Source organism: Bemisia tabaci, chromosome 2 (genome assembly GCF_918797505.1).
Source record: "Bemisia tabaci chromosome 2, PGI_BMITA_v3".
Taxonomy (NCBI): Eukaryota; Metazoa; Arthropoda; class Insecta; order Hemiptera; family Aleyrodidae; genus Bemisia; species Bemisia tabaci.
This window is the reverse complement of record NC_092794.1, coordinates 54,877,442-54,905,400: the sequence shown is the minus strand read 5'-3', so window position 1 is coordinate 54,905,400 and position 27,959 is coordinate 54,877,442. Positions and strand designations below refer to the sequence as shown.

Genomic DNA, 27,959 nt, shown 5'->3' with positions numbered 1-27,959 from the left:
TGAAAGAAATGATCGGTAGAAATTTACTGAATAGAAATAAAATAGAAAACGACAAGTTGCAGATATTACAGAACAAAATAAGATGAAAAGATTTCTACTAAGATCAAAGGGTAAGATATATTCTAAAGTTTTCTCGGTTGTGTTCCATGAAAAAATAAAAGATGAGAAAGATTTGAGATGATAAGTAGAATTTTTAAAATTTTTCCGGGGTACAAACTTTGGGACGCCTACAGTTGAAACTCACTACAGGTAGGTGTACCAACAGAATTGTGGTAGGCCATGTTTGATGGAGAGCTTTTTTCGCAGACTAATTAGAAAAATGTTAGGTACAGGCTAAAAAAAAAAGAAAGTAAAATTAAAACTATCTGTTTTTGACCTAGTAAACTAAAATTCCACTCAACAGGGGTTAAATGAAGTTTACAAGAGAGAGATTCTTTTATTATAATTTAAAAAAAAAACAAAAAAATAAAAAAAAAAAAAAAAAAACAGTCAGTTACTTCAGTGCAACATTCCGTAACAGTGAATGAAAGTAGAAAAAACAATTAAATGTTCATTTCTTTTTTTGTATTTTGCTGTAAAAAAGAAGAGGTGTATTACTTTCAGAGTTCTCTGACACGGCATGTGACATTGCTTTCATGTGGAATCTTTGAAAATTGACTAAAATGGCTCCTTCTACATCATCCTACATAGGTTGAAAAAGGCGAAGGAAAATAACGTCAAACTTTGACACGAAAATCTGCTGCTACCACATAATTGTGGCCTTTCCAATTAGATAGAGGAGGATAAAACAATTCATTGTGCATTTTCCGGATGGGATAAATAGTATGACTAACCTTTTGTACATTAAGATTTCAAGTAGAGTAACATCAAGCACTGTCTCGGAGTTATGAACTCTTTCTAAAAATTAATCCAAAATTTTTATGTGATGTTTGCAAGGTTTGATCTCCGGAGGTGAAGTCAAAATTTACACTTTGAACTGATCCTGTTCACGGAGATTTGATAAAATTTGGTTTAAAAAGTTTCAGAGGAATAATTTTAATGATGTTGATTTTTTACCCTGTCGGATGATACATTGGAGACGAATTTATCAAATTTTCAATTTACTTGAAAACATGAGCCAATACATTGCCCTATAGTCTTCTGATTATAATCTTAGCACTAAAACCAAAGGAACAATCTTGAATCTTAAACATGCCCCTCATATGCTTTCTGTCACTGAATTGAGAATATTTCAAAACATTACAATTGCCCTAGGTTGCGCATGACTTTAAATATTACCAGAGAGATCTATCGCTTTGGTTTAAAGGAGAATTTTGAACAAAGAATTATAATGAGGGATACATGAAGAAAAAAAAGTACATATTAACAAGCAATAAATAAAAATACATGTACATGGAGCAACTGGATTAGGAACAAAATTGTTTCACCACTACAGGAAAGAACCATTTTAAAGCAACCACATTTTTTATGACAAACGAAACTTCACTTTTGCTCATTTTTTTTTCAATATTTGATGTGGTTCCATGTTCACGAGTGCCTTGATGTGATTCCATGTTCATGAATGCCATGCTAATATCATTCACTTATTTATGCTCTGCAGAGAATTTCTTCTTCCCATCAAGATGATTTTTTTTTTTTAAATCAGACCAATGCACCATGTCTGGCTTAACATGTCTTCTACCTTTTTTGTGTTTCATCCTCTACTCACATTATGATTGAATAAAAGGGACAATTTGAAGAAAATTTACTCAATTCTATTGAAATATGAAAATACCAACGGAAATTTCTAGTTTAAATGTTGATAATTTTGAATTGTAGTAAAATGCCTCTAGGGTGCAACTTCTAATTTCAATATGTCCTCTGTATCCAAAAAAAAAATTTCAATAAAAATATGCAAACAATTGCAAGCTGTATGAAATTATGTATTAAAATTTTATCGTGAAAAAATCACTTAGGCCACTGGAACATGAAAAAGTTTACTCTCATTTCTTTTCAACAATACTTACCCTTGTCAAAAAATTAATAACACAACTGATAAAGCCTACAAGAAATGTTTCTTAGAAACTCTTAAGACTTTGCAATTGAACGATACATTCCTCAGATGTTCAGCAATTGAGGGAATAAGTGGTTTCTATATTCGAAGTATCTTCACACTTTAACACTCAACTTCTAGGAAAATGAAAAGTCTGATTCTGCTTTGATTCTTCACCTACGGTCGCTCAGACGTGACAGGCTCAGACATTCAAATCCAGCTTTGTGAATATTTTCACCAGAGCTGTGTCACAGAGTCTATTTTGATCACAGGTGTCTGAAACAATGAAAATGAAAATATTGTAAGGAACATTAAATTTTCCACTCGAACTTTAAAGCTCCATAGAAGTTTAACAAGGAAACTAAAACACTAACGAACTACATTAATGGAATCAGCTCAGTGAGTAAAATAGTGAATCTTTTATCAAATTCTGAGGGGTCAGGTCAAATTTTGGTTTGATTTTGCATGGAATGATAGAATGGCCCTTTTCTTTAACAAAAGAATAAGAGGTGGTGCAAAGCTGACGTAATTTACCTCTTCTGAGTTTAGCTGATCATTAAATGATAAGTACATTTTACTTCTACATCAAGATTTCCTTCCTAATAAGGTTTTTTTACATAATAAGTCATGCACAAATCGTCGTTCCACAGTTAACAGAACGTACCTACATTCCAACATTACAAAATTTCCACTTGCATACTGTATTTTGAGAGACTCTACACATTTGGATCTGAGAATTTCATTGTTTTTTCTCCTGATTATACCGTAAAATCAGTACAATTTTGGAAGGGAATTGCAAAGTCATATTCTTGGAAAGAATTGAATTACTGAAGACAGTTTCCGACCTTGGAATGAAGGTACGTTCCTTTGACAGTGAAACGACGAGATTAGGGCCTTCATTTATGTTCAGTTGTGTTTCAGTGATATGAAATATATTTCAGTAAAAAAGCCAAATAGATGAACTGGATTACAAATATGAGCAAATACATACCATGCCTGAAAGTTCACCGAAATTTCTTTCGACCAAAAATGGCATCAGCGTCTGGCGCACCCTTGGGGTGTTGGTATCTTTGTTTTCTATCTCTATTAAAGTTGCTAACTGAAGATCGTGAGTTCTAAGAGACAAAAAAAAAGTATCTAGTAAATTTGGAGGTTTGGAGAGATATTAAAGGATGACACAATTTGAGAAAATTGATACAAGTAGGGAGTTAAATCTGAAAATGCTTTTCGTAAGATCTGTTAAGTACGCTGTGGGTCGTATTAACGGTGGCCAGATGAAAAATTCAAAACCCCCAAATCTGAGAGCAGAAAACTACAGTAAAATACCTCTAGACAACACACCTGGTAAAACGAAAATGATACCGTGAGCTAAAATTTTGCTACAAATTCGCTTCACTCAAAGAAGAAAAAGAGAGGTGATGGCAGTTATTGATTTGATTACACCGTGACCTAGATGGATTCAATGTGGAGTCAATATTCCTGAAAAACCTGGATTTTTAAAACATTCTTTGTTTTGGCATAGTGCAGTACAGAATTAAAACTTTTTGAATTATGACAAACCACACCATTTTCGAGAAAATCGATGTGCCTAGATTTGTCAGCAACCTATGTGCAAGATGTCCGAAGTGCATACACTTGTTTTCCCGCTCTGTCTGAGTTTTACTCATTTTTACTTGAGAATTTTCCAGGAGCAACTGTATTTTTAAAAGAAAGTAGGGAGAGAAAAAAATACTAAAATTACTTAGAATTAACGAAGTTATAAATTAGGTTTTAATGAATTTACCTGCAGCACTTGATCTTGGTAATCCTCTTCCTCTAATCTATTATTGATATTTAGTGTAAGCTGTTTTACTCTTTCCATTTCTATTCTCTCTGCCTGTAAAACAATTGAATGATAAAACAATACATGAATGTCTGAGGAACAACTTAATAAGCTAAAAAAAATATTAAAATAACAATTTAATCCAGATGAAACCATCCGGAGGCTGCCGCAAAATGTATTTTGCAACAGTCTTGTACAAAATACAGACCTTCACCAAATACAGCAACCTTTCACAAGACTAAGTTGTTGAATTGAATTCAATGAGCATGAAAAGTCTACTTTCAAGTAAAGTTTGAAAAAATAAAACATTATCCAGTATAGGGTTCCAAAATGCACAATTTTTTCAGCATGCCCCAAAAACATGAATTTAGTATGTTCAAATTTTCCCTTTACAGACATGCTTTTGATTTTGTTCCGATACAGATTGTATGGCCAGCCCAGTTTCCTGTATTTATGATTGATTCATGAGCCAACTGCGTAGGTGCAGAAGACAACATTTGTATTTTCAATCAGTTTTAAAAAAGTTGAGGGCATTTTGGAATGTAATGAGTTAAAATGTAGCAACAATATATTTTAGAAGAACTATTTTGAACGTTTTACAACTTTTCTCATCAACCTGGCAAGGCCAACTTGACAATCCTGAATTCCCTGACTTCTTAAGAGAGGAAAATTTTCAGTTTTTATGAGAGCTTTAGCAGATTAGTCTTATCTTGCATCTAAAAGTTTACAGACTTATATTTCCAGTATTTCAGTGACCTCATAGTAAGGAGCTGAGAGGTGAAAATCACTTGAAAATTCCCAATGGGTATACACTGTACCGAGAAATCCCCCTATAAATGCAAATTATTCACCAAATGAGCTCAACTAGAGCTTCCTCGAAAGCTAATGAAATAAGCTGAAAGTTCTTGGTAACTGTTTCCCAATTGACCTCAACAGTTTACTCCTGTCAAGTTTTTTTTGGACGGCCTTTGTAAAACATTCCAGTCAAAAACTTGTAAATTCATTGTTACCTAGTGTTTCAAAATTTGTGTTTGAAAAATGTCTTGGAAGAGGGTAGAAAACTTACTTTCTCTTGGGATTTCAGTTTGACAGCTAGCTCTGAATTTCCAGGAACATTTAAGGTTTTGCACTGAGACTTGGATCCTTTCCGGAGCATGAGTACAAAATTGACGGTGTTTTCATCCTTTTCCTCATTTTGCATCAATTGCTCTGAAAAAAATTAAGGGTTGGATTCAAATGAAATGTAAGAAGACTGGTCACAGTATGCCAAAATTCTGAAAATAAACATGCAGATGAAAGTTATCGTTTAAAATGTCAGTTGATGGACACTGACTAAAAGACATATCAATGATTGAGAAACAATATCGCCAATCTGCAACACACAATTTTACAGGACGCTGACTCATTTTTACCAAAATTGTCCAATAATTGGTATTATTCCTTACCCATCAATATGATGACGCAAGCAAAGACCCCCTTAATTTCCAGCAAAAAATCCGCGACTACTTTGTATAAACGACCCTAAATTACAACAAATGCTAACAAAAAGCCTCATCAACAAACAACCATCATAAGTTGCCTGATGGGATGGAAGTTGCAGGTGATTAGCATTATTTTACAATGGGTCTGTTGCATGCAAGAGATACTGTCGTATTAATATACTCTAAACAGGTAAAATCACACGAAAATCACATTGGGGACATCAAGAAAGTCTGGATATCTTTTCCTTAATGCGCAATCTGCCTACTTTGTAATTTGCTTTTTCAAGTTTCCCATGTCTGAGGGCAGTTTTTCCTAGTCACGGCCGACCAGGTTTGCACAGGCAGAGGAGGAGGAAAAACTAACCTGAATAAACAAACGATTTCACTAACTTTTTCTAACATATGATTTCAATCGTTTTCAAGCGTTTGTTTCCTTTTTCTTTCTTTATTTTGCATAAGCAAAAGCTTTGAATCAATTGAAATCTTACACAAAAAGAGTTTATGAAAGTTCGCACGATTGTTAGTTTATTTAGGTTGAGTCTCTTTCTTTCTCTCTCTCTCTCTCTCTCTCTTCCTCTCCTCCTTCCTCCCTCCCTCCCTCCCTCCCTCTCTCTTAAAGCAAACCTAATTGCCAGCCACCAAGAAAAACCGCCGGCATACATAGTAAATTTGAAAAAGCAAGTTTCAAACCTACACAAATTGTGCACTGAGGAGTGAATTTCAGACTTTTCAGATGTGCCCTACGTGATCTTCGAGTGAATTTACCCTTGGAAACTATATTCAGTTGGCTATATCTCTGAATAGACCCATTCTCATTATTACCTGCCACTAACACATTATTACCATTATTGACGGATAAATTTAACAAAAAAACAGAGAAAAGTGGAGAGGCAGAGAAAGGTCACCAATAATCACTGACAAAAAATGTTAATTGAAGGGATTAAGTTCAATAATACAATACCATAAGTTTTCTTTGTACTTGACTTGAAATGTAGCGGGATGGCTATGTCAACTTTAGGCGGCTTCACAACCTCGTTCATACGATCTTGAAGATTGTCGGATACCATTTGCTCAAATGCACTTAAAAAGTCTGCATCCTCTGGCTCCTAGAGGAATTGACAAAGCAACAAAAACACTGAAGCTATTGGATATTTAGCCTTCTAAGACAATACTAATTTACTAGTGGCAAAACACGAAACGTTTGCCGGAAACAAAACTTTGAACTAGAGCTAAGTGTATTAGCTTGCTCGCTTAAATAGACTGATCTGGTGGCTGCATTATTCAAACCATCGACAATATTGGCCTCCTCTACTAAGCAAGGCAAAGCAATCAAGAGTAAAATAGTCCATTCATTCTGGATCGACATGTCAAATGACATAGACATTAAATCAATCTGTACTGGAGACTTGAAGAATATCATTCAAAAGACATGAGACGATGCTCATCAATTGTAACGTGAACAAAACCTTTAAAAAAAAAGCTCAGACCTACCAAAAATTCAACTTCAAAGTTTACATCTTCAGAATGGCTTAAAATTTCTAACTAAAATATGATGCATTTTGCTCAGAACAGCAAAATGTTTCCAGTTTTTTTTCTTGTTCTCCTTACTCGATTTTAAACAGCCAATGAGAGAGCAACATTCAAGGTAGCGACTAGAAATAGTGTGGCCTAGGGTTGCTTTGGAAAACAACACAAAGACAACTTGCCTCTGTGCTCATTGCAGTTGTTGAACAACAATGTTGCTCCAAAGGCTCCAAAATTTTGCGCACGAAAATAAGTCTTGCCCTTCCAACTTAAAACAACACCGAACAGAATGCCATTGTTGCTTGTTTTCAGCAACTATTATACGTGTTGCCTCCGAAAAGAAATCGTCTATACACAGGGGAGCCCAAGACACAGGAATTTTGCTGTCATTTTGCAACCTTACTGACATCTGTTGCTTAAAGGATAATCTAAAATCTACACTGAGTCAATGAACCCAAAAAATTCAGAAACTTCTTTTTTATTTGATTCTTAAACTATTTTATGATGTGTTCTTCAACTTTTTCTAAATTACATATCAAGGACTAAAGAACAATACAACCTAACAGACAATTATGGCAAAAATTAGCTAGTGGCTACTTCATTCTACAGAATAAAAATGCAAACTGATGTTTATAAATTTTTCCCATTCCGCAAAGCAGCATTTTAATGACACAGTGATGTATTTAAAAAGATGGCAAATTTTACCATGTGCTAACGAAAATGGTTAAGTTTTTTCTTTGTACTATAAAATCGTCAGTTTGCGCATAAGCTGTCTTGTTCCTCAGCCATCGTATTTAAATTTAATAGCTTGACAGATAAATTACCTGATTAAAGTCTTTCATTTCTTCGCTGTCTGAGTCGTAATCATAATCATCATCAACGACATCCTCCTCTTCCTCATCTTCATCATCATCCGGGTCCTCACTCGGATTTATGGTTTCTTCATGCCCGTTCACTGAAAATCAAATGAATTGTTTCATTTTCGAAAGCAACACACTCATCATTCGATATTAGATGCAGAATGGCTTTTCTATTCCTCAATTCTCCTTTTCTTTCTGAAATATTCTTTTGAGAGCTTTCAACTTGAGAGGAGACTTGATCTAAACTAAATTGTGAAGCAAGCTACATTGAGAGATTTTTCTCTAAAACAAAATTTACCCTCAGAAATGAGGAAATTCTTTGTATTAAAAAAGCATAAGGAAAAAAAATACTTACAAGATTGCTCAACAGTTATGCATTCTGAACTTGGAGCGTGCTCTTCATACTCATATCGAACTGGTGGGCCATCTGGTGATGAGACAGAATTTTCAGTAAATGCAATTAAAAAAAACAAATTCAGTAAATGCAAATTTTCAAGGGGTGGGTTAAAATGTATTGAAATGGACTGATATTAAAATATTCTATTGATTATGCTAATATAATTAATCCATTGTATAGTTCCTTCTAATTTAAACTTGACTTACATCCAGCATTCTACATGTATGTACTAATATACATTATTCTTAGGTACACTTCGCATGCAGACCAACGCTCTAAACGAACTGCTTTAGATTGTCCTCAGGTGCATTCCTGATGAAGATATTGAGAAAATTGTAGACTAACCTTCATTGTCTGAATCTCCATCTTCATCCACAGACTCATTACCACTGTTTTCACCTGTTTCCACAATAGTGCCAAGACCTGACTTGCTGTTGTTGGAAATCTACAAAAAAGATAGAAGAGTAACAAAATATAAGGAGGAAAAGAAGGTAGCATGCACCTTTGAGGCTTTGTAGTGATCCCATTTTGAGCCAAATGCTTAAAATGTTACAATTTTTAGCCCGAGTAGAACTTGTTTATGACAATGGAGATGAAAATGGTAGAGGGACAATTTTTTACATGATATAATTCCTTGCTGCGAAGTTATGCAAATCATTGACTTGCGAGGGAGTTCGCGACTCTTTCAGTCACCCATTTTCTCTCACTGACTCTTTTTGGCTTCGCCCTGACTATTCCATTTTTCTCGTTTGCTGGACCCCTGGCTGAACATTTTTCTCAGGCAGCACACAACTAGGCAGGAAGTAACCACGAATCACCGGTCACTCAGAGGATTAGAACTGATTACACCTGATATGTCCAGTTTTCATATCAGTATGAATTTTTACAACTTTATATAAAACATGAGAATCAAGAAAGGAGAACTAACCTGCAATAATGATGGAGGTAGTTTGGACATGAGTTTAGTCTGGAGTGTTTGTGAAGCTTCAATAGCCTCTTCAAGGCTGGAGGCCATTTTAAAATTTGGACGGAGATTGAGAAGAGTGTCTTCGAACATGTAGGTTAGATTTACTGGAAATTTGCTCTGCTCGGTCCAAATAGGGTGAGAGTATTTGTGCCAATAGTAATTCTATGAACAAATGATTAAAATGTTAGTTAGATAATCTGGACAAAAATGTAGATTCATTGCTCAGTGATACCTTTAGGACTTATTTACCTTCAATTTATGAGCATTCAAACCCAAGAAGAGCCCACTTACATAGGCACTTTAAGCCATACATTGTCCTATGACACAACGCCGCAAGATTTCTTGGAATGGTGTGATAAATTTATTTAATTTCTTTCCAGTTGTACTAACTAAACGAAAATAATCGCACTGGAGTATGCGCTTGTCACCGCCAAGATAAGGTCAGCCTGATAACAAGATGTTCTTCAGAATTTCCTGATCTGTCGACAAATCCTCCCGATTTGTTGTTTTACTACTTTCCAAACGTTTCCTTGATTGGCGCTGCTCTGTTGCATGGTCCCCCACCCCCGATCTGCATAATACCGATTCAAGAAAATCGGGGGCATCTTCTGGCGAAGCAAGCAGCCCTCAACGTCATTTCACAAGGATTATCACTCTCAACTTTCCTCATAGACTGACCTCGGTCCATCGATGTTGGTCGCCACTGGAGGGAAAACAAGATAAGGGCATGAACACATCCATACAGCCCTGTGTGGTTATAAACTGTTGGTAACATAGATCTGCTGGCGGTTTCTAACTACCGGCAACATGATCTAGAAGCTGCAATGACAGTTTTGCCGCAACAATTTTTGGTCGTTAGTATAAGCACTTTCACTACCACCTGTGTAGTTGGTAATCACACCATTCTAAGTCACTGAGCGACACATAATGAAAATCTAATGCATAAATGGGCCCTGACCAGGGCTTAAAAGCAAATATCAACTGCAAGTTATCTACGAGAAAAATACTGTATTCATAATTTTGATTTTAAAAAAAAAGAAGCATGGGTAAGTTGGAAAAAAAATAAAAATTCCAATTGCTTTCTAAGTAATTAGAATATTGTGAATGTAAATGATTGTAATTAGACGGCAAAACTGCCAAAATGTACACATTAACTCCTCTGTGCTATAGTGTAGTTATATCATGTTTAGATTCCCTCATTTGGAGGCATATTTTACCCTGCTTTAGTGCGTATACGGGTTTCCATTATGTTTTCAATATCCGATTCCCTGACTTCCTCTTACTTTTCTTTGTCTTTTTTGCTTCTCCTTAACTCCAAAATTTTCGAATTCACTGATTTTCCCTGACCTCAAAAAAATTCCTCTTATATCTTTCCCCTTTAGATCACACTGATTTCTGTTGCGATGCTTGCAAAATTCCCTGATTTTTTTTATGAATCCCCTGACTTCTCCAAGTCACCATAAGGTCCCTGACTTCTTTAAGTCACCGTAAGGTCCCTGACTTTCCAGATTGGCGGAAACCCTGATACAGAATTCATGACAGGCTCTGTCTGAGAACTTACCTGGAAAAAAATGAAGAAATAATCCAGTTTAGTCTTTGGCATACCATGATTGAAAAACTGCCCGCAAGTTTCCAGTAGAATACATACTAATTTGATGCGGAATAAATTTTCAGGAGGATCAAGTGGAGAGATGATTTTGGGATCAAACGATACTCCAAATGAGATCAATGAATACAAAACCTGCAATAGAAATATAGATTATGCAGATATATAGAAATATATAGATAATATATAATACGTAAAAAAATATAAGAATATATATATATACATAAATACATTATGCATCTGCAGGGGAAACAATATATAAGACTAACCTAACCTTTCTTTCGGGAAGCTAAAGTGTGTAATTTTAGACGGCTTTTGGTGCAAACAGGATACCGTTATGTTTTTTCCTTTGAAAGATGTCAAGGTATGAAGGTTTCAACTTCGACACCCCTCCCCCCCCCCCCAAAAAAAAAACCTCTTTTAAGAAGTCTGAAATTTTGTAATAAGACATCTCACGTCAAGCACAATCCATATGCAAAATTTCAAGAAAATCCAAGAGAGGGTGAAAAATGGGTAATTTGCATCAAGCTCTTTCCCTGCCCTTTATTCATGAGGCTGACAAAGTCTTTTGAACTGAAAATAAGAGCTATTTTGGACTATTTTAAATTATGTCAATTAATGAAGATGCGCATCAATGACACAAAGGCTAGTGAATGAAGCCAAAGCTGAACACACTAATTAGAAAGGACTCTCTTTTAATCCACACTATAACCAAGACAAACATAATTTCACGGAAAAACTCAGTGCTCTTTCTACTTAGTCCTTATACCTACCCTTTCCCTATTTTCTCTCCTCAAAAAAGGAAAAGGCGAACAAGACAAAACAAATTCAACGAGTAAGGGTGAGAGGTGAAGAACACAAAGCGATAGAGAAAGAAACTGAGATGGATAGTTCAATGAGAGGGCATACGGAATCTGAGCCTGAGATTGCTGACCACTTAGACCCTTTCTTGCCACACCAGCTTCATTTACAGGGCAACTTACCGAAGCCTTGGCTAAAATTTGCACAAATCAATGACCTGTAGAACTTTGATTTAATTGCAACTTTTGATCAGGATCACTGCATATGAGGACTTATCTGTAACAATAGCGGATATCGAGTTTTCAGATTGTGAGAAAATCGCGTTTGAAGTTTACGAAGCTTTGCACTTTGCCGCCCGTAGAACCGAGAGGATTCATATTAAGATTTTCATGAAGAGCAACCCTTCCTGTAAAAAACACACGTTTTGTGATCTCTGTAAGTGAAAAATTTAAGGAGTAACAGCGATTTTAAAAAATGTAACATCCGCTGTTTTTACTGAAAACGTTTTTTATGCATGAAACAAAGTCTTCGGGAGGGTTAAGGCTGGTGAAACGATTGAAATGAACCAAAAGTAGGTCAATGCTGAGTCATTTAATACAATTGAACAAAAAACCAGACCGTTTGTAACTTCTAGAACAAAAATAAGGAACAAATTGTAAAATCAGTTAAAAAATCAACAATTCTGGCGAGACGGTTCCGATACGTACAATTTGAGTGTCAGCTATAGCCCATGGTCGGTGCGCGGGCAGTTATCGCAAGTGGATTCGAATCTCTACCATGTCCTGCCACGCCGGCAGGGGAGAACAGTGGATTCTCACATCCCCTGTTTTTAGAAATAATATGGTTTTTAGTTCATATCTCGCCGAAAAATTGTCCTGGAAGTCTGAAACTCTGCAAAGGCGTTCTTGAGGGTTCCAGAATTCGAAAAAAGCGTTTGCCCTAAAAATGGCAGATGTCAACGACCGCTGTTGTCACATATAAGTCCTCATATGTGCAATGCAATTATAAAATTGGGAAACGGAGTAACCACAAAATCACATCAGGAGTCTGCAGGGTCTTTAACTGGGTACTTTGAACTATTAGAATTTTAGGTTCTAAATACGAACTAAACACTACATAGTAGGTACGAAAAAAATACATTAAGACTTAAATAGTATCTTCTGACCTTGAAAACGTCTGAGCTTTCTAATAGACGATAATTGTACAGTTCACCTAAATATTTTATCATGGCTAATCTGCGTTGATTCAGCTTTGGTAGATTCAACTCCAAGCCTATTCTTATATCCTCTAAAACATTATCCACAACTTCAGTTCCTATGAATTCCTGAAAAAAAAAAAAAATGATTAACTTAAATCAAAGACAGTTACAGAGGTAATATACAAAGCTGATTAGCACTCATCAGCCCACCTCCCGTTGTTGTCCCTCAAATGATTGGTCCTCATAGCTGGAACTCTCTTCTCTCTACTTAAATAAATAAATAAATAATAAATGAAATCCAATTCCTTTCTCGTGTAAGATTTCTTAGTGAATTCTAAACCTCTCTCTTCTCATCAATGGTGCAACAACCAAACCAGGGATCTCAATCACAAAGTTTGAAAATTTTTCCCTTCAATTTTATTTTTTAGAAAAATATTGCTCAGCATGTTTCTGCAAAAGAGTTAAAGAATATTCTTAAAAGAGCGAAGAGAAATCGAACAACATTTTGCACAAAAAGAAGCCTCTTTTAGCAAGTGAAATGAGACAGATGACTTGCACCATCGCAAATAGGAATTCCAGGTTTGATAGTTTCACCATTGAATTGTCCTTCCTTTTCTTTTTGTCTCCTTCCTCCTTCTCTCTTTTACTTCCCATAAGAATTCACTAATGAAAACATAGAATTTTTATTCATCCTCAGATATAACCATCCCCATCTAATTTGCTAATATCCAAAAAACAGGAAACTACAATGCTTAATTATCATAAAAAATGGCAGAGAATTCTTTCTGCTACGATTTGATGAGGGAAAAATTTCTTATATAAGTCCTTTCATGCAAGCGAACAAAAAAGGTTAATAAATAGTGAAATAAAATGAACATACCTAGAAAACTATTGAGAGACTTTGTTTAGAAAGAAATGAAGTAGAAATAATGCATCTCTTACAATGATTGACACTCAATCAGTTTTAATTATAGATTGTGAGAGAAGGCTTACTTGATAATCGACTAATCCAGCGATCAGATTTGCTAGGCAACGAATATTAAGATACTTGACTTTCCAAGCACTTGCAAGGCACAGAATAGCATATTGGGCAATTTCTCGATTATCCCAAGGTAACTTCCTCAGTTGCTCCAGGACAAACTCCTCTGTCTTAAGGCTTAAATCCTGATAAATCAACTGTTTTATGTATTCTTGCAGTGGTGGTCTCCTTTTCCTTTTAATTGGATTATCTGGCGGATTGACAAAGAAGTAGACATTTTCAACCATGTTCTTGTAACGGGCATCTAAAGACATAGCAGATTTCTTCCGCATCATTTGCTCCTGCATTAGAAAAAACATAAAAACCCCAATAGGATTATAAATTTGAAGATTTGAAGAAGAATTTCAAATTATTTTGATGAGTTTAGTGCAACAATAATGATGTTTTTCATTTGAGTCATTTGATAATCCAAATTTATTCAGTTGCTTTTCGAAAATAATTTTGTAGCTAGAGAGAAATATGTCGTGAAAATTAGATACAAATTGAAGCATGAATCATTGTAATGCTGCTAACATCTCGAAAAAACAAGAATGATCTGATGAATAGCTAAAAATATCAAACTTCTCCTCAAAATTGTAAAAGTCATTGGAGTAGGAACAAGGAGCACTAGGGTATCATTGGACAATAGGACTTTCTTTACATGGCACTTTTTGAGAAAGAGTCTACCTGTTTCAAGGGTATGTTTGACTTAAATATCGCTGTATGGAGGCTGAGAGTAAGCTAATTCTATGATAAAATCCTGCGGCAATTTAAGGAGTGAGCATTAAACAGCCTAACTGGTGGCATTTGGCAGATACAATGTTTTCCTTTTGTAATCTATGCAGATAGGTCCGCTCATTTAAATGGTGTATAAGTGAGAATTATACTTAGCAGAACAAATATATCTATAGAAGAGTGAATGACACTGAAGAGAATTTGGAGTTTAATAAAGCTTTGGGTGGTTTTTGCGAGCACACTTCGTTCCTCTTGGCAGGCTAGTGTTAGCAAACTCTTCTGATTATGTAAGAGTCCCTACATCATATCTGTAGCTACTTCTAAACTGTTGCACTCATCTCTCCTCTACGATGAAAATGGCTTATATGTTAAAAGCACCAAATAAACGTATCTACCAACCGACCAACCACTCATACACTTGACTTCCAATGTCAGTGTATTCAAACTCTTTAATGATGTCTGATGAGACAGTGTTTGTTCCATATTTTCTTTGGTACCAGGAGGTCAAGGAAGTTGTAGGATATAAATTCTACAATGTTTTTCTCATTTGAATTCAAAGAAATAGTTTGGCTTCTGAATTTGAGGACTTCCTGGAGTTCATTAGCCTCTTTTGACATTCCAAAATATTAAAACGTTAGGCGCATATGTCACCAATACGTGATACTCTACTTTTCCTTCCTTTCCGACATCGCTGTCTGTAAAACATACTCTCACGTAGTCAATGTGTTGCTGACAACTGTGCATTTTTGTCCGGCTAAACGGAAAAACTTCCAACTCAAACGAAAATGGAGATTCCAACTTATCCGAAAACTAACTAAATCACCTACAAAAAGAAATTGTTGGGATGGGAGCAAAAATTTGCTTAATCTGAATTTTTGACTTATCAAGAATTCATTACACTACGTATTCCTAAAAAAAAAAGAATAAACTTTTTCGTCTCTAATTCTTGGAGCTGATTTTACTATAAGATAAACCTTTGATAGATGAACAAATTTCATTAAATATCTGATATTGCATAAATCAATTAGATTATTGAAACAAATGAACTCACCAGGTATACTTTAGTTCTTTGATGAGTTTCTGGACAACGGAAAAAGAAGCGGCCACAAGTTTCTAGGAGATTACAAGCCATCTCAATATTGTGATGAGTAAAGTCATGAACAAGAACTTTGATACAATACAATCCTTCTTCTTTCGGATAAAGTCCAAATTTTACAAGCTCTCCAATAAATCTTACTGTTTTCACTTTGGATTCTATGTTAATTTGGTCCTTCTTCCGAACATGGTACTTGAATTCTTGTTTTAGTTGATAGGTGAGGTCTGCTGTAATTTCTGGGGCTATATGATTTAAGACAGCTACAAAACGTGCATATAGGGGCAACAAGTCCAGTCGTGTCCGAGGCACCATAAATAAAGTTTTCACAATCTTGCGACGAACATGCTTGTTCGGTACACCTAACTGCAAAACAAATTCTGCAGCAATTCGATCCACCATTTCTCTGTTAACGCAAGTTGTCAGTCCAGTGATTAGACTATCAACAAGGACCTTAAAATTTGTGCTGATTGGTTCTGTGTCTTCAGAATCCTCCTCTTTCTTCTCATCTAATTTCAGATCATCACTTTCATCTTCTATTTTGATATCATCTAGTTTTGGTTCAGGGACTTCTGTTTCTGATTTTGATGACTCTCGTAGTTTTTTCTGGGAGGCAGGAACAAGCCCTGTAATGTCTGGATAATCTTCATAAAATTTCTGCGTTTCTTCATCTTCCCAAATGCTTGAGCATTTAAAAACTCCATCTGTTTTATTGACAGGGGCCACCATACAAGTGCTCTCTGTAGTTGTTTGCTCTGAAACATTTAAAACAACCTTTCTATATTAATTTGAAAAATATTTAGCTATCCATGTGCAGATATTTTCAGTAGACCCTTGGTAACAAGATTACATTTAATTTGTTCGTTTTCTAGTGCTCTATGAAGGATTTTCATGCTTTTCTTCATCATTAGAATATTTAGAATATTTAAAAATTGAAGACTGGAAAAAAAAATGCAAGTGCACCAATGGCCCTTCCCGGACATCACAAATCCTGAAGATATTGCCTTTATACTTTTTTTCCACGATACATTTTAATGCCACTATGATTTTTCATTATGATTATACTTTAAATCCAAAGGCAAAAGTATAGAAATGTATACATGCATGCTTTGTTTCCTCCTTAGAATAGTAAGGATCCAGCCATATTCTGCCATCCTATTATCCATACATCAAGGCATTGCGGATAACGTAACAAGTGCATAGAACATATAACCTGACAAGGTGGTAGAATAAGGGAGACACAAGGCTGAAAAAAATTGAACTTTTATTCTTATATATAAATGTAAATTTACCTTGCAAGCTTTCAGTCATAAATGTTTGCAATTTTTGCATACGTTTCGGCGCTAACATAGAGGCCTTCTTCAGTATATACGGTATAGTTCATATACGTGGTCTGTCCGGAAAGTATCAGGACTTTTTAGATTTTGAGAAATCGAGCTTACCTATGACATTGTGGCTTTAATCTCCTTCGAAGTACTCTCCGTAAGACACAATGCACTTGTTCCAGCGATTTTTGAGCTGTTCAAAACAGTCCAAAAAGCACTCCTTTGGGATGTCCTTCAGCGCTCTCGTCGTATTCTCTTTTGGGTCATTGATGGAGTCAAATCGAGTCCCTTTCATTGGAGATTTTATCTTTGAGAACAGCCAGAAGTCGCAAGGAGCTATATCTGGACTGTATGGAGGATGTGGAACCAGAGGAATACCGAGCTTTGCCCAAAAACTGTTGCACAAGACAGGAGGAATGAGCCGGAGCGTTGGCACAAATTTCGCTGCCACTCTACGGAGCCCGAGTTTTTCAGTTAAAATTTCCGCAACGACGGTCTTCGGGATATTTAGCTGTTTTTCCAGTTCCCGCATGGTTAACCAACTGTCTTTGGCAATAGTTTCCCGAACTTTTTCCATATTATCGGGAGAATTCGTCGACGGAGGTCTCCCAGACCGCGGATCACTAGCGACTGTTTCACGACCCGATTTAAAGCAAGCATATCACTCATAAATATTGCTCTTGCTCATAGAATCAGTGCCAAAAGCTTTCCGAATCATTTCCATGTTCTCCTTGGCAGTTTTTTCTAGATTAAAGCAAAATTTAATACAAATTCTCTGATCTTCACGCTCGGTCATTTCACGAAAAATAAAAAACGCGACGATAGCACTTGACACACACACTTTGATCAGTTGATTGCAATCGAATGATTAAAAGTGTGAAAGCCCGATTGTGTGGCTGCATTGGAATGGACATTGGCAAAGTCCAACCCAAGTTTCAGGTCATTATATGCATTACATTCCGAGATAATCAAAAAGTCCTGATACTTTCCGGACAGACCACGTATATAAATACAGGGTTTCCCAAAAGTCCCTTCCACCCCCTCTAAAATTTTATCTAATTGATATTTTGAAACGAAACTTTGGGGATGTTCATCGATCAATGTTAGCTACTTTTGGGGCCCCCCAAAATTTTCGGGCCCCCCCGTGGGGAGGGGTTGCGGACCCCAACTTTTTTTTTCAAATAGCAACCCCTATCTTGTGATACCTCATTCGAAAGAGCATAAAAAACTAAGAATTTTGGCGCAAACCGTAGATCAATATCTTAATTTTTGACAGAGTTATGATAGGTCAAAGTTCAAATTTGACCTATTTTCAAAAAATCATAACTCCGGTTCAAATTATCGTAATGAAAAAAATAAAACGAGAAAATTTACCAAATTGTAAGCACTTTTAAGCAAAAATCACAGAAATTACTTCAAACTAATTTTAAGGGGGGTTTCGGACCCCCAAATACGTCGATTCAAAGGTCATTCAATTTTACCGCGAAATAAGCCAATTTCCCCCAGATTTGCCTCCACACGACTTCAGTAAGGTCAAAATCAGTTCATTATTACGTTGGCAAGTCCCCAAATTTCGGGAAAAGTTAAAAAAAAAAATTTAAACGGTCAAATTTAATCACCTTAAAGTTCGTTTTTTAAACTTTTCCCGAAATTTGGGGACTTGCCAACGTAATAATGAACTGATTTTGACCTTACTGAAGTCGTGTGGAGGCAAATCTGGGGGAAATTGGCTTATTTCGCAATAAAATTGAATGACCTTTGAATTGACGTATTTGGGGGTCCGAAACCCCCCTTAAAATTAGTTTGAAGTAATTTCTGTGATTTTTGCTTAAAATTGCTTACAATTTGGTAAATTTTCTCGTTTTATTTTTTTCATTACGATAATTTGAACCGGAGTTATGATTTTTTGAAAATAGGTCAAATTTGACCTTTGACCTATCATAACTCGGTCAAAAATTAAGATATTGATCTGCGGTTTGTGCCAAAATTCTTAGTTTTTTATGTTCTTTCGAATGAGGTATCACAAGATAGGGGTTGCTATTTGAAAAAAAAAAGTTGGGGTCCGCAACCCCTCCCCACGGGGGGGCCCGAAAATTTTGGGGGGCCCCAAAAGTAGCTAACATTGATCGATGAACATTCCCAAAGTTTCGTTTCAAAATATCAATTAGGTAAAATTTTAGAGGGGGTGGAAGGGACTTTTGGGACACCCTGTATAGTACTCATGAATCAGCAAAGCTAATGCCAGCAACTTACTATTTTCGGGGAGCACAACAGCTTCTTCATCCACAAGCTCTGCAAGACTTGACACAGAAACGAGAAGTTTCTGCAGATTGCTGTTCAGCATTTCACTCTTCTCCTTTTTCTCGTTGCTCAATTCCCCTTTTGTTTGAAGAATCTTTTGATTTTGGCATTCAATTCTTTGGAACTCGGAGTGCTCCTACACACAAATACATAAAGTAAGCTCCAAACAATACTGACCAGTAAAATAATAATCATCATGTGAGGAGCATGTAGCAAAAGAGAACCAAGTGACATTGACTCAGAAGGAGGAAAAAGAAACTAGAAGTCTTGTTGCTCTTTAAGGCTTAATGTCCAAACCAATATCAGATCAAATGGGAAAATAAAAACTTCCTGAGAGCTCCCAAGTTTTCACAGAAGAAAATTACTCACTTTTTTTGTAAAGTCACCGGGAACTTTTCGCTAAATATTACCTATAAGAACTTATAAACAACTGAATATTTTCCTTTACAATTGCTTAAAATCCTTGATTTTATGAATTAGATTAATGTTGGAATTGACAACAAACCAGGCATTTGAATACCTTTCATATTATTTATTTACTTTTGATTTTATTTATTTATTCATTATATTTTGTACTATTTTTTGGATTTTCTCTGTGTTCATCCACTTCCTGTCCCTGAAAAGTTAGTTGCTTTTAACCATGATATGTCAATACTGATACACATCGATTACGTAACTACCAGACAACAATTTAAAACATTAGATTTGGTCTTTAAGTATAAGTAAGGAGAAAACAAAAGATATTTTATTAGAAAAATATTGAACACACTTTTCAAAATTATTCATTTGTTTACAATTAATCTCTCAGACTAAGACTAGAGTTGTCAGCGGACCTTGGAGAGGATCTCTCCACGAACAACTTCCAACGAGTGATGACCAGAAGTTTTGGGGACTGGTGCAGAGTAAAGTCCTTCGTGAAAAGTGTGTTAGAGACCAAGAGACTAGTGTTATCAGCCCTTAACAGGACCATAGCCGATGTTATGCCACCAGGCGCTCCCGGCTTAACGCACCCTCCATCTTGATCGAGGGGGGGTAGCGTTCCTCAGCAAATTTTGTTAAACCTAAAGTAAATTTCCTTATTTAACCTTTATATTGTCTAATTTGTAAGCCAATATGACATTTGTAATTAATCTGTTGCTGAATAAATAAAAATAATAAAAAAAAAATTAATCTCTCTTCAGTATTAACCTGTTTTTGCTGGCAACTGTGAAAAAATTGCCTATGAATGCGGAAAATCAGAACATACATACAAAGGACAGCTCAAATTGTGAATTTTAGAGTGTATTTTTGATAACATTGTTCTGTTTGGGATGATTTTTGTGAAGTCATACTCATGAAAAATTAGCTGTGCCTTTGAAGTGTTCCTGTTTATTTGTTTATTTTTTTTTTTTTAGAACAGAGAATATAGTAAAATTTGACTTACTTTTAATAAATGCTTCTGAAGATTTGCATGGTAGTCTTTTAGGAGCATACGCACTGTTTTTTGCTTTTCTGGAGGGATTAAGTCACTTTTAGGGATTTCTAAACTGTACTTTTCTGCAAGCAGGTGGACTCGACGTGGTACTAAGCCTGAAAAGAAAATATCCATACAGATGGTAAAAACAGTTACTAAAACTAATGGAACGATAAGTTCCACACACTTCAAACCTACATCGAACGAATGTAAATATAAAAATAGAATAGGATGTCCCAGCGAGTTCATTAGCCAATAACCTATCCACTCGGCAAAAGTTTTTTCATCTTCTTTCTTTGCAGCATAATACATAGTTTCACTGTTGTTTTATTATTTCAATTTCTTGCCTGCCTTTTCAGTACAACAGATATGTTTGTTTATTCAAACCTAATTCCCTGAACCACACACTGCATTACATGATACATTTCTGCCTTCTCATACTTAGATATTGCTTCCCTTTTGTATTGGTGGATGATCATTCATAAATAGACATTAAATTCTGGAGATTGGTTGTATGGTATTCATTCATATCATGCGCTTTGAAAAATTCTGATTAAAAATATTTTTTCTTGACCCTTTAGTCATTCCCCCTGACATTTTGAGGTTTTACCTGAAAGTGGCAACCCCGCAAACAGTATCATGATCAGTCCCTAGAGATAGTGGCCTAGCGTTACAACCTAAGCACTTTTAAAGTAGTGAGCTAAAGAGTGCCGATGAGTCAATGCTTTCCAAAGTAAGTTAGTTTTGGTGCACTCGATTCTAAACAGTTTGGAGATTTTGCAAAAAGAAAGATAAAACCTTGATTACCTGCATAATCTTCTCCGCAGTACTTGCAAAAACTTAAGATAATACTTATGTGACTAGAATCTTCACGGCTTGATGTTGTTAGGACCGTGAGAACATTACCGAGGAGAGGCAGAGCTTCTTTGCAAGAGAATACACCAGAGGAGATTAGGTCCGCATAAAAACGAAGATCCACTCGAAATTTACTCAGATTCACTACCTAGAAATAAATAGGAACCAATGAAAAACAAGAGATTGGGAGGGAATTTGACGTAGGTTTAAGAGCTAGATTCAAAATGCCCCATTTTTTATCTTCCCTTGGATTCTCTTGAAATTGAGTTGGTAAACGGAACAAGGTTTACCAGATAGACAATTGCTCAAAAATCCTTTATTGTTTCATGTTTTTATTTCATTAGATACGTAAAATTGAGGTTGAACTTACTTTTTCGTCGCGCTTCTGAGCTAAAGTTTTCTGCCAGCACTCAAGCATACATTTCCCAAATTCAGCATACTGACAATTGATTTCTGTGCAAAGCAGAACAGCTGCTGAAATATCACTCATTTTTAATTTCGTCTCAATGAGAGCTGCTGCTATTTCACTCAAATATTTAGACAAATTGAGAGTTTGCATTTCCTTCAGCAGGCTGTCTAATTGAGCGGCTGTGAAATTTCGCTGCAGACAAAAAAAAAAAAAAATGCAACAAAAAATGAGGATCATTGAATAATGGTACAAAATTGCTTTGGATGAAAAAGTAATAATTTTAGCTTTAGGTTATCTTTTGCACAATAAGGGCTGGATTCAAAACAGCCCCTTAGACAGCTCCTTTTTCGGTTTGACATTGTAAATAAGGGACTTTTAAGGAGGTTTTTGACCTCTAACCAGGGGAAAAACAATTTTTGACCAAATCTGAACCTTTACAACAAATGCCACTGATAAAGGATTACCACTAGATGAATTGAAAAATACTTTCACAAACATTTTCTTATTTTGAAGAGCTTATAATTGCTATGAAACTACCTTATATTATTTGGTAAACATTTGGTTAAATAATGAAAATCTTTACATATGATCGAAAATTCAAGACAGCTTCAATTCATAAAATTTCAAATTGAGGGAGACACAGGGTTTATCCACTTACCACTTTCTTCACAAAGGCTGTATTCTTTTTAAGGCTGGAATCCAACTTTGCCAGGGACTGCTCATCCAGCCGAATTGCATTTTTATTTCGCATTCTGATTTCTAACTTTGCCTGTATGCGTTGCTTTGTCTCTGTAATGAACGTTAAAACTTCATTCTGAAACCAAAGATTTAATACATAAATTAAGCAAAAAAATGCATATAAATCAAAGTGACAGTGAAGAATAGGTTACAATTGTCTAATTCCAAGACTTGAACTTACTTACATAATTTCTTCAATTCTGATTGTCGCCCGAATTCAACAGGAAAAGTGGATTTCACACAAGCAGCAAATATGACTTCAGATACCATGCGTTACTCCGTGTTGAGCATACTTTCAAAAATGTAGTGCAAATAAGATACTGTGAAATTTAAGACTGCACTGCTGTGTTTTCAATTTTTCTTTTCAACACTCATGAAAAATTTGTACATTGTTTACCTCTTTCATTTTGTCAAAAAATGTTGAGATAATTGCACCATCAGGAGAATCATTTGCCTGATCATCATTTACCTGCATTTTAGATGCACTTCAGTTGGAGACAATACTTTTCCTGTTAAATTATTTTCCGCTAAAAACGATTATATATCAAAGAAGACAATTGTATAAAATATTTTGATATGTTTCTGTTGTTGATCAATTTGAGGGAAGACAAAAATAAATGCAACTTTGATGACATGTCAATGAAAAATCTCCCTTTGGAGCTTGAGTCATTAAACAATCATAGGGATGCATTTAATTAAGCGACAAATCATGTTATCCTGTTCCCTTATGCAACCTTAATTTCCTTCATTGCTAGAGCCTAGTATAATGATTACAAGAAAAGAGTGAGAGATTCATAAGAATACATTGTGTCTTTCGAAACGACTGGGACAGGCAGAGACTGGTGCTGTGATTTAGAATGTAGACAAACTATCGAGCTGAACTTAGTCTCATTCAAAAGAGGACGTGAGAAGCAGTGGGTTGAGATCAAGATGAACTTATTTCAACAAGAGTTGGCCACGCTATGGTAGTTTGGACTTGACATGAAGGACAACTGCCTCCGGAAGTTTGAACAATGTACTCTCACCAAAATCTGCAGACAGAACTTTTCCGATGCCTACCACAGAAGAATACCAATTAGCAACACTGAACTAAACTCAGCAACACTGTCTGATTATCTAATGACTTAGGGTGTAACCATAGTAACAATGGAAAAATTTGTGAATTGATCGGTTACATGGGGACGATTAGTGAAATTTTTTCCAAGCGTGCTGTTCCAGGGTGCGTGTGGGTATCATACAGCTTTCCATGTTCCTCATGCCATTTTTGCAAACTTCTTTTAAAAATTGATGAAAAAAATTTATGAGAGAATAGAAAAGTTTGAAGAAAAAACTGCGAAAATGACATGAGAAATATAGAAGGCTGCATGAGATGCATAGGCACAAAAAAAACCAATCTTGATAGGAACTTCGCTGATCGTTCCCATAGGGTCAATTCTTTCAAAACATATTTTCACTAGGTATTCCTACTATTATGCCTGGAGTTGTAGGACAACTAAGTAGACAATGTTGCAAAGTTGTGTTCAAGGTTCCCAAATATACTTGTCTGAATAGGAGCATCGGAAAACTTAAAGGAGCACATTTTGATGAGTAAATTGTTTGAAAAGATCATGGACGGTTGTCATTTACGCCACCTTCAAAATTACTCTTATTTATAATAATGACTCTCTATTTTGGGACACCTTATTAGATGAATGAACCTAGAGAAATTTACCTTTTCTGCCTGTTCAACGGAGACAGCAGGGCAATCTTCACTATTTTTAAGACCTTCTGTTTGAGGTCTCTCACTTTTGCAATCTGCTTTTGACTCTTGACTTTCGATTGGATCATTGTTTAAACTTGGAAGTGTTTTAACCATGCTAGGTGATTTGGAGCATCCAGTGGATGTACTCCTTCCAGAGTCTGTTATTGTATCCTCTACTTCAGTTTTGGAAATTGACTTTTTACTGGAATTGGAAAGCTCAAAGCGTTGAATGAATTCAGCAAGGACATTGGTAGAAGATGAATCACTTGAGACACGTTTGTGAGGGGTCTTTCCATTGCACTGACTCTTTACAGTTTTTTTGCTATCCTTCATTTTTCCATCTGATCCACTTTGAGGAGTTTCGTCCTTGCTGACTTTTTCGAGAGACTTATTCTTTGGAGTTTTCTGGTTTTCTATTATTTTGTCATTTAAATTTTGGTGTAGAGTTTCTTTGTTGCCTTCCAGCTTTTCACTCGACTCGTTCACAAGACTTTTATTGTTGCCCATTAACTTCACATCAATCTCGCTCTTAGGAGGATTTAGAGACTCTACAGTTGCGTCAGATGACCCATTTTTTGAAGTTTCTTCGCCGTCCGCGAGCATCTCATCACATTGGTTTTCCTGAGTTTCTTCGCCAACTTCATTCTTGTGGTCTGACGTAGCATTACTATTTATATTGTTGTCAATCTCTTTATTTTCAAGCTCATCCCTGCAGAATTCTTGAATGTTTGATGAATCCACTCTACATATTTCTGGAGGTGTTTCTTGACACTCTACTTTCTGATCATCACTTTCATTTTTAAGAGTATCTATGCAATCAACACTTGTTTTATCAGATTTAAATGTAGAGGTATCTTCAACAGTGTTTTCGCCAGATTCAATCTTCGGAGGTTCTTCTTTGACTGTCGAATCTACTTCACTCTCAGTTTTGGAACTTTCCTGGCAGATAGCACCTTCTCCAGCATCTGCAACCTGAGGACTTTCTTCGGTACCAATTGACTTTTTATCAGACTCCATTTTAACATTTACTTCAGGTTCTTTTAGTACGGGAGGGCTTTAATGGGTTTCCAGCTTCACATCTTCTTCCTCTTTTGGAAGACTACACATTTTAGAGCAGAGGTTTATATCACCATGGGGAATCCTCAGTTGTTCACTTTTGGCATTTAGAACCACTCATCCTTGACAATACCTACATATTTGAACACCTACGAAAATAGAAGAAAAAAAAATTAATGCAATATACAAACAGTTTGGATGAGCAGGTTGTCTCATGGACTGGAGTCTGATCTCAATCTCAAGTAGAGGGAGTAGTAGACCTAAAAGTGCACATGAAGACCCTCGAACTTGAGATCCCCTGCCAACTCAACTCAGAATTCCATATTCAGGATCAGTGCATCACAATTTGGGCATTATTTACTGCCTAGTTTAGTAATTACAGATCAGCAGTAAAGGTCAGAATTGATGGTTAATCATTTAAAGGATCCATGGTTAGACCCAACACTGAGTCAATTCTTTTCGGCTGATGCAGATGGAATACAATGGCAATCCTCAAGGCTGCAGAAAGTTCATAGCCTTCCCCAATTTATAAACTGCGCTCCCCAAAATTTGCCAGTTTCCTATGATTATGCCTCTAAATAAAATAGGGCGCTTAAAAGTTTCCTTCCCCAAAAGCAAAACGCTTAAAGGTTTCCTTCCCTAAAATCAGCGCGCTTCAAAGTAGTTTTCCCCACAAGCAGGGCGCTTGAAAGACTTCCAGCAAACCAAACAACTTGATAGATAGTTTCCTTCCCCAAAAGCAGTATGCTTGAAAGGCATCTAGCACAAATAATAATGCACTTCCCTGTTTTTTCCTAAGAAACAAAGGGGGCAAAAAAGTCTTACCCAACTTCTACAAATTTTTACAGTCTTCCCCAATTCCCACACGAGCGGCCACGTGATCATGATCGCGTGATCCGCGACATTCTGCACCCCTGGCAGTTCTCAGCCTGAGACATGGAATCACTACCTTTCTGTACCCCATGAATTAAAATGAAAGCTTCCTTAGACCAAATTGTCTTGGCTTGCAACAGAAAAGTTCCTAAAAGATCACACACGAGCGATTATAAATATTTTCAGCCTCCAAGTGTGACGCAGTGTTACTTTTAGGGCATCATGAGAGACCCATGATTAAATTTATGACTAAAAAACTTTGATACAGCAAATGATTTTTCTGCAGCTGAATAAGGGTAATAATTTTTCATTTATGAAGGGGTGATATCAGGAGATATTCGCCTCCTGACATTTTACGCTTTCAATCTGGCAAATTTTGGTACTTCTCCTTGCATCATGAGGAAAGGAACGTAAATAAATGGTTGTAGTTATACTCCTTAAACAGTGAAGGGAACCTGAAATAAATAAGTAATAAATAAAATTGGAATTTCACTTCGAGGAACCATAGATGGAGGAAGGAAGTGAGTGTGAGTGCCCAGGAAAGATTCTGAAACAGCAACACAGATCAGTCATTGTTCTTGAGGCAATCTTAATTACCTACCTGATAAAGAATAGATTTTTGGAAGAGTGCTATGATGTACACACAGTAATGAACTAATGCAAGATACAAAATTACTGCTGAACACTTTTAAAATCCGATAAGTTATGAATTCACCATGACCATGCGTATACTTCAGTAAAATTGAACTTCGAAATTTACTCGTTGAAATTGAAACTTGAAATGCATCTTGCATTGCATATGTAACGCAACATAACCTAATTTTTCTCCGGATGCTAGTCTCCGATTGGTCTCTGTCTCTAAACAAGAACCGTGACAAAGTTGGGTCATATGTGTTGTGGAAGTACTTGTGTCTAGGAGGTACTTTTTGGTCGCTCTGATTGGCTAATAGGAGATCGCCTCAATGCTTATTGGCCCCCGTACACATTTACGTCACGACCAGATTTGGTAGTGGGCCGCCTCTGATCAAATGCTTGATGCTTCTGGCTTCATCCCATAGAGTCTTCATCCATTCCATAGAGAAAAAAAAGTATGGAATGATTTCCGTAACCCTTGCGCGGGGGAGCGCTGCAGTCGCGGGCGGGTGACTGATTCGCGGGGGGGAGACATTCTGGCGGGGGGGCGTATGTGAATCGCGCGCGGGCACCACTGTTGTGCGCGAGGGTGACTGATCCGGGGAGGGGGCCATTGTTTCGATTCATTGAAGAATCGATACACTACAGTGTTGCCAAGCTTATACACCAAATTTTCATGTCTATGGTTTTGAAATGGACATTACAAGTTCGAGTTTGTTCTGAAGATGGAAGAAGAAGAAGTTACTGTTGTTTGTTTACATAGTTCACGAGGAATATGGGGTTAGGTTTTATGCTTCAAATTTATGCTGACTTTAATTTCGTGAATTACTGAATATCTTAATACGTAATTTGGTGAAATTAAACGCCTATTGATTTGGAGATGGCTGCTAATGAGGGAATACGTAAGTACGTGAACTAATTTTATTTTATCGCTGACAGTCTTCCGGAACTGTAATTTGGGTAGCCCAAAACATTGCCACAGCAGATAACGTAAACAATCTTACACATCGCTATATTGAAACATTATAATTTTATGGAAGA

The 27,959-nt window shown here is 36.2% G+C and overlaps 1 protein-coding gene across 1 annotated transcript; it reads right to left on the bottom strand.

Moving 5' to 3' along the window:
- Positions 1–27,133, bottom strand: Upf2 (UPF2 regulator of nonsense mediated mRNA decay). The gene is made up of 20 exons (XM_019049716.2): positions 26,887–27,133; positions 24,327–25,561; positions 22,536–22,691; positions 21,839–22,069; positions 21,421–21,616; positions 20,584–20,729; positions 19,113–19,296; positions 15,493–16,289; positions 13,682–14,008; positions 12,656–12,814; positions 10,645–10,824; positions 9,045–9,245; positions 8,462–8,561; positions 8,075–8,146; positions 7,684–7,814; positions 6,297–6,441; positions 4,921–5,063; positions 3,816–3,908; positions 3,024–3,147; positions 1–2,308 (listed from the first exon to the last, which is right to left on the bottom strand). Exons 2-19 carry the CDS (start codon positions 25,371–25,373, stop codon positions 3,037–3,039), a joined length of 4,419 nt encoding a protein of 1,472 aa, XP_018905261.2. The 5' UTR covers positions 25,374–25,561; positions 26,887–27,133; the 3' UTR covers positions 1–2,308; positions 3,024–3,036.
- Between the last annotated feature and the right edge of the window lie 826 nt (positions 27,134–27,959).

Coding starts and splice junctions, on each gene's coding strand:
- Upf2 (XM_019049716.2), bottom strand. CDS start 25,373: ATGGAGTCTGATAAAAAGTCAATTGGTACCGAAGAAAGTCCTCAGGTT. Junction 22,070..22,535: donor CAGCCTTTGTGAAGAAAGTG/GTAAGTGGATAA, acceptor TTTTGTCTGCAG/CGAAATTTCACAGCCGCTCA. Junction 3,909..4,920: donor AACTGAAATCCCAAGAGAAA/GTAAGTTTTCTA, acceptor ATTGTTTTACAG/GCAGAGAGAATAGAAATGGA.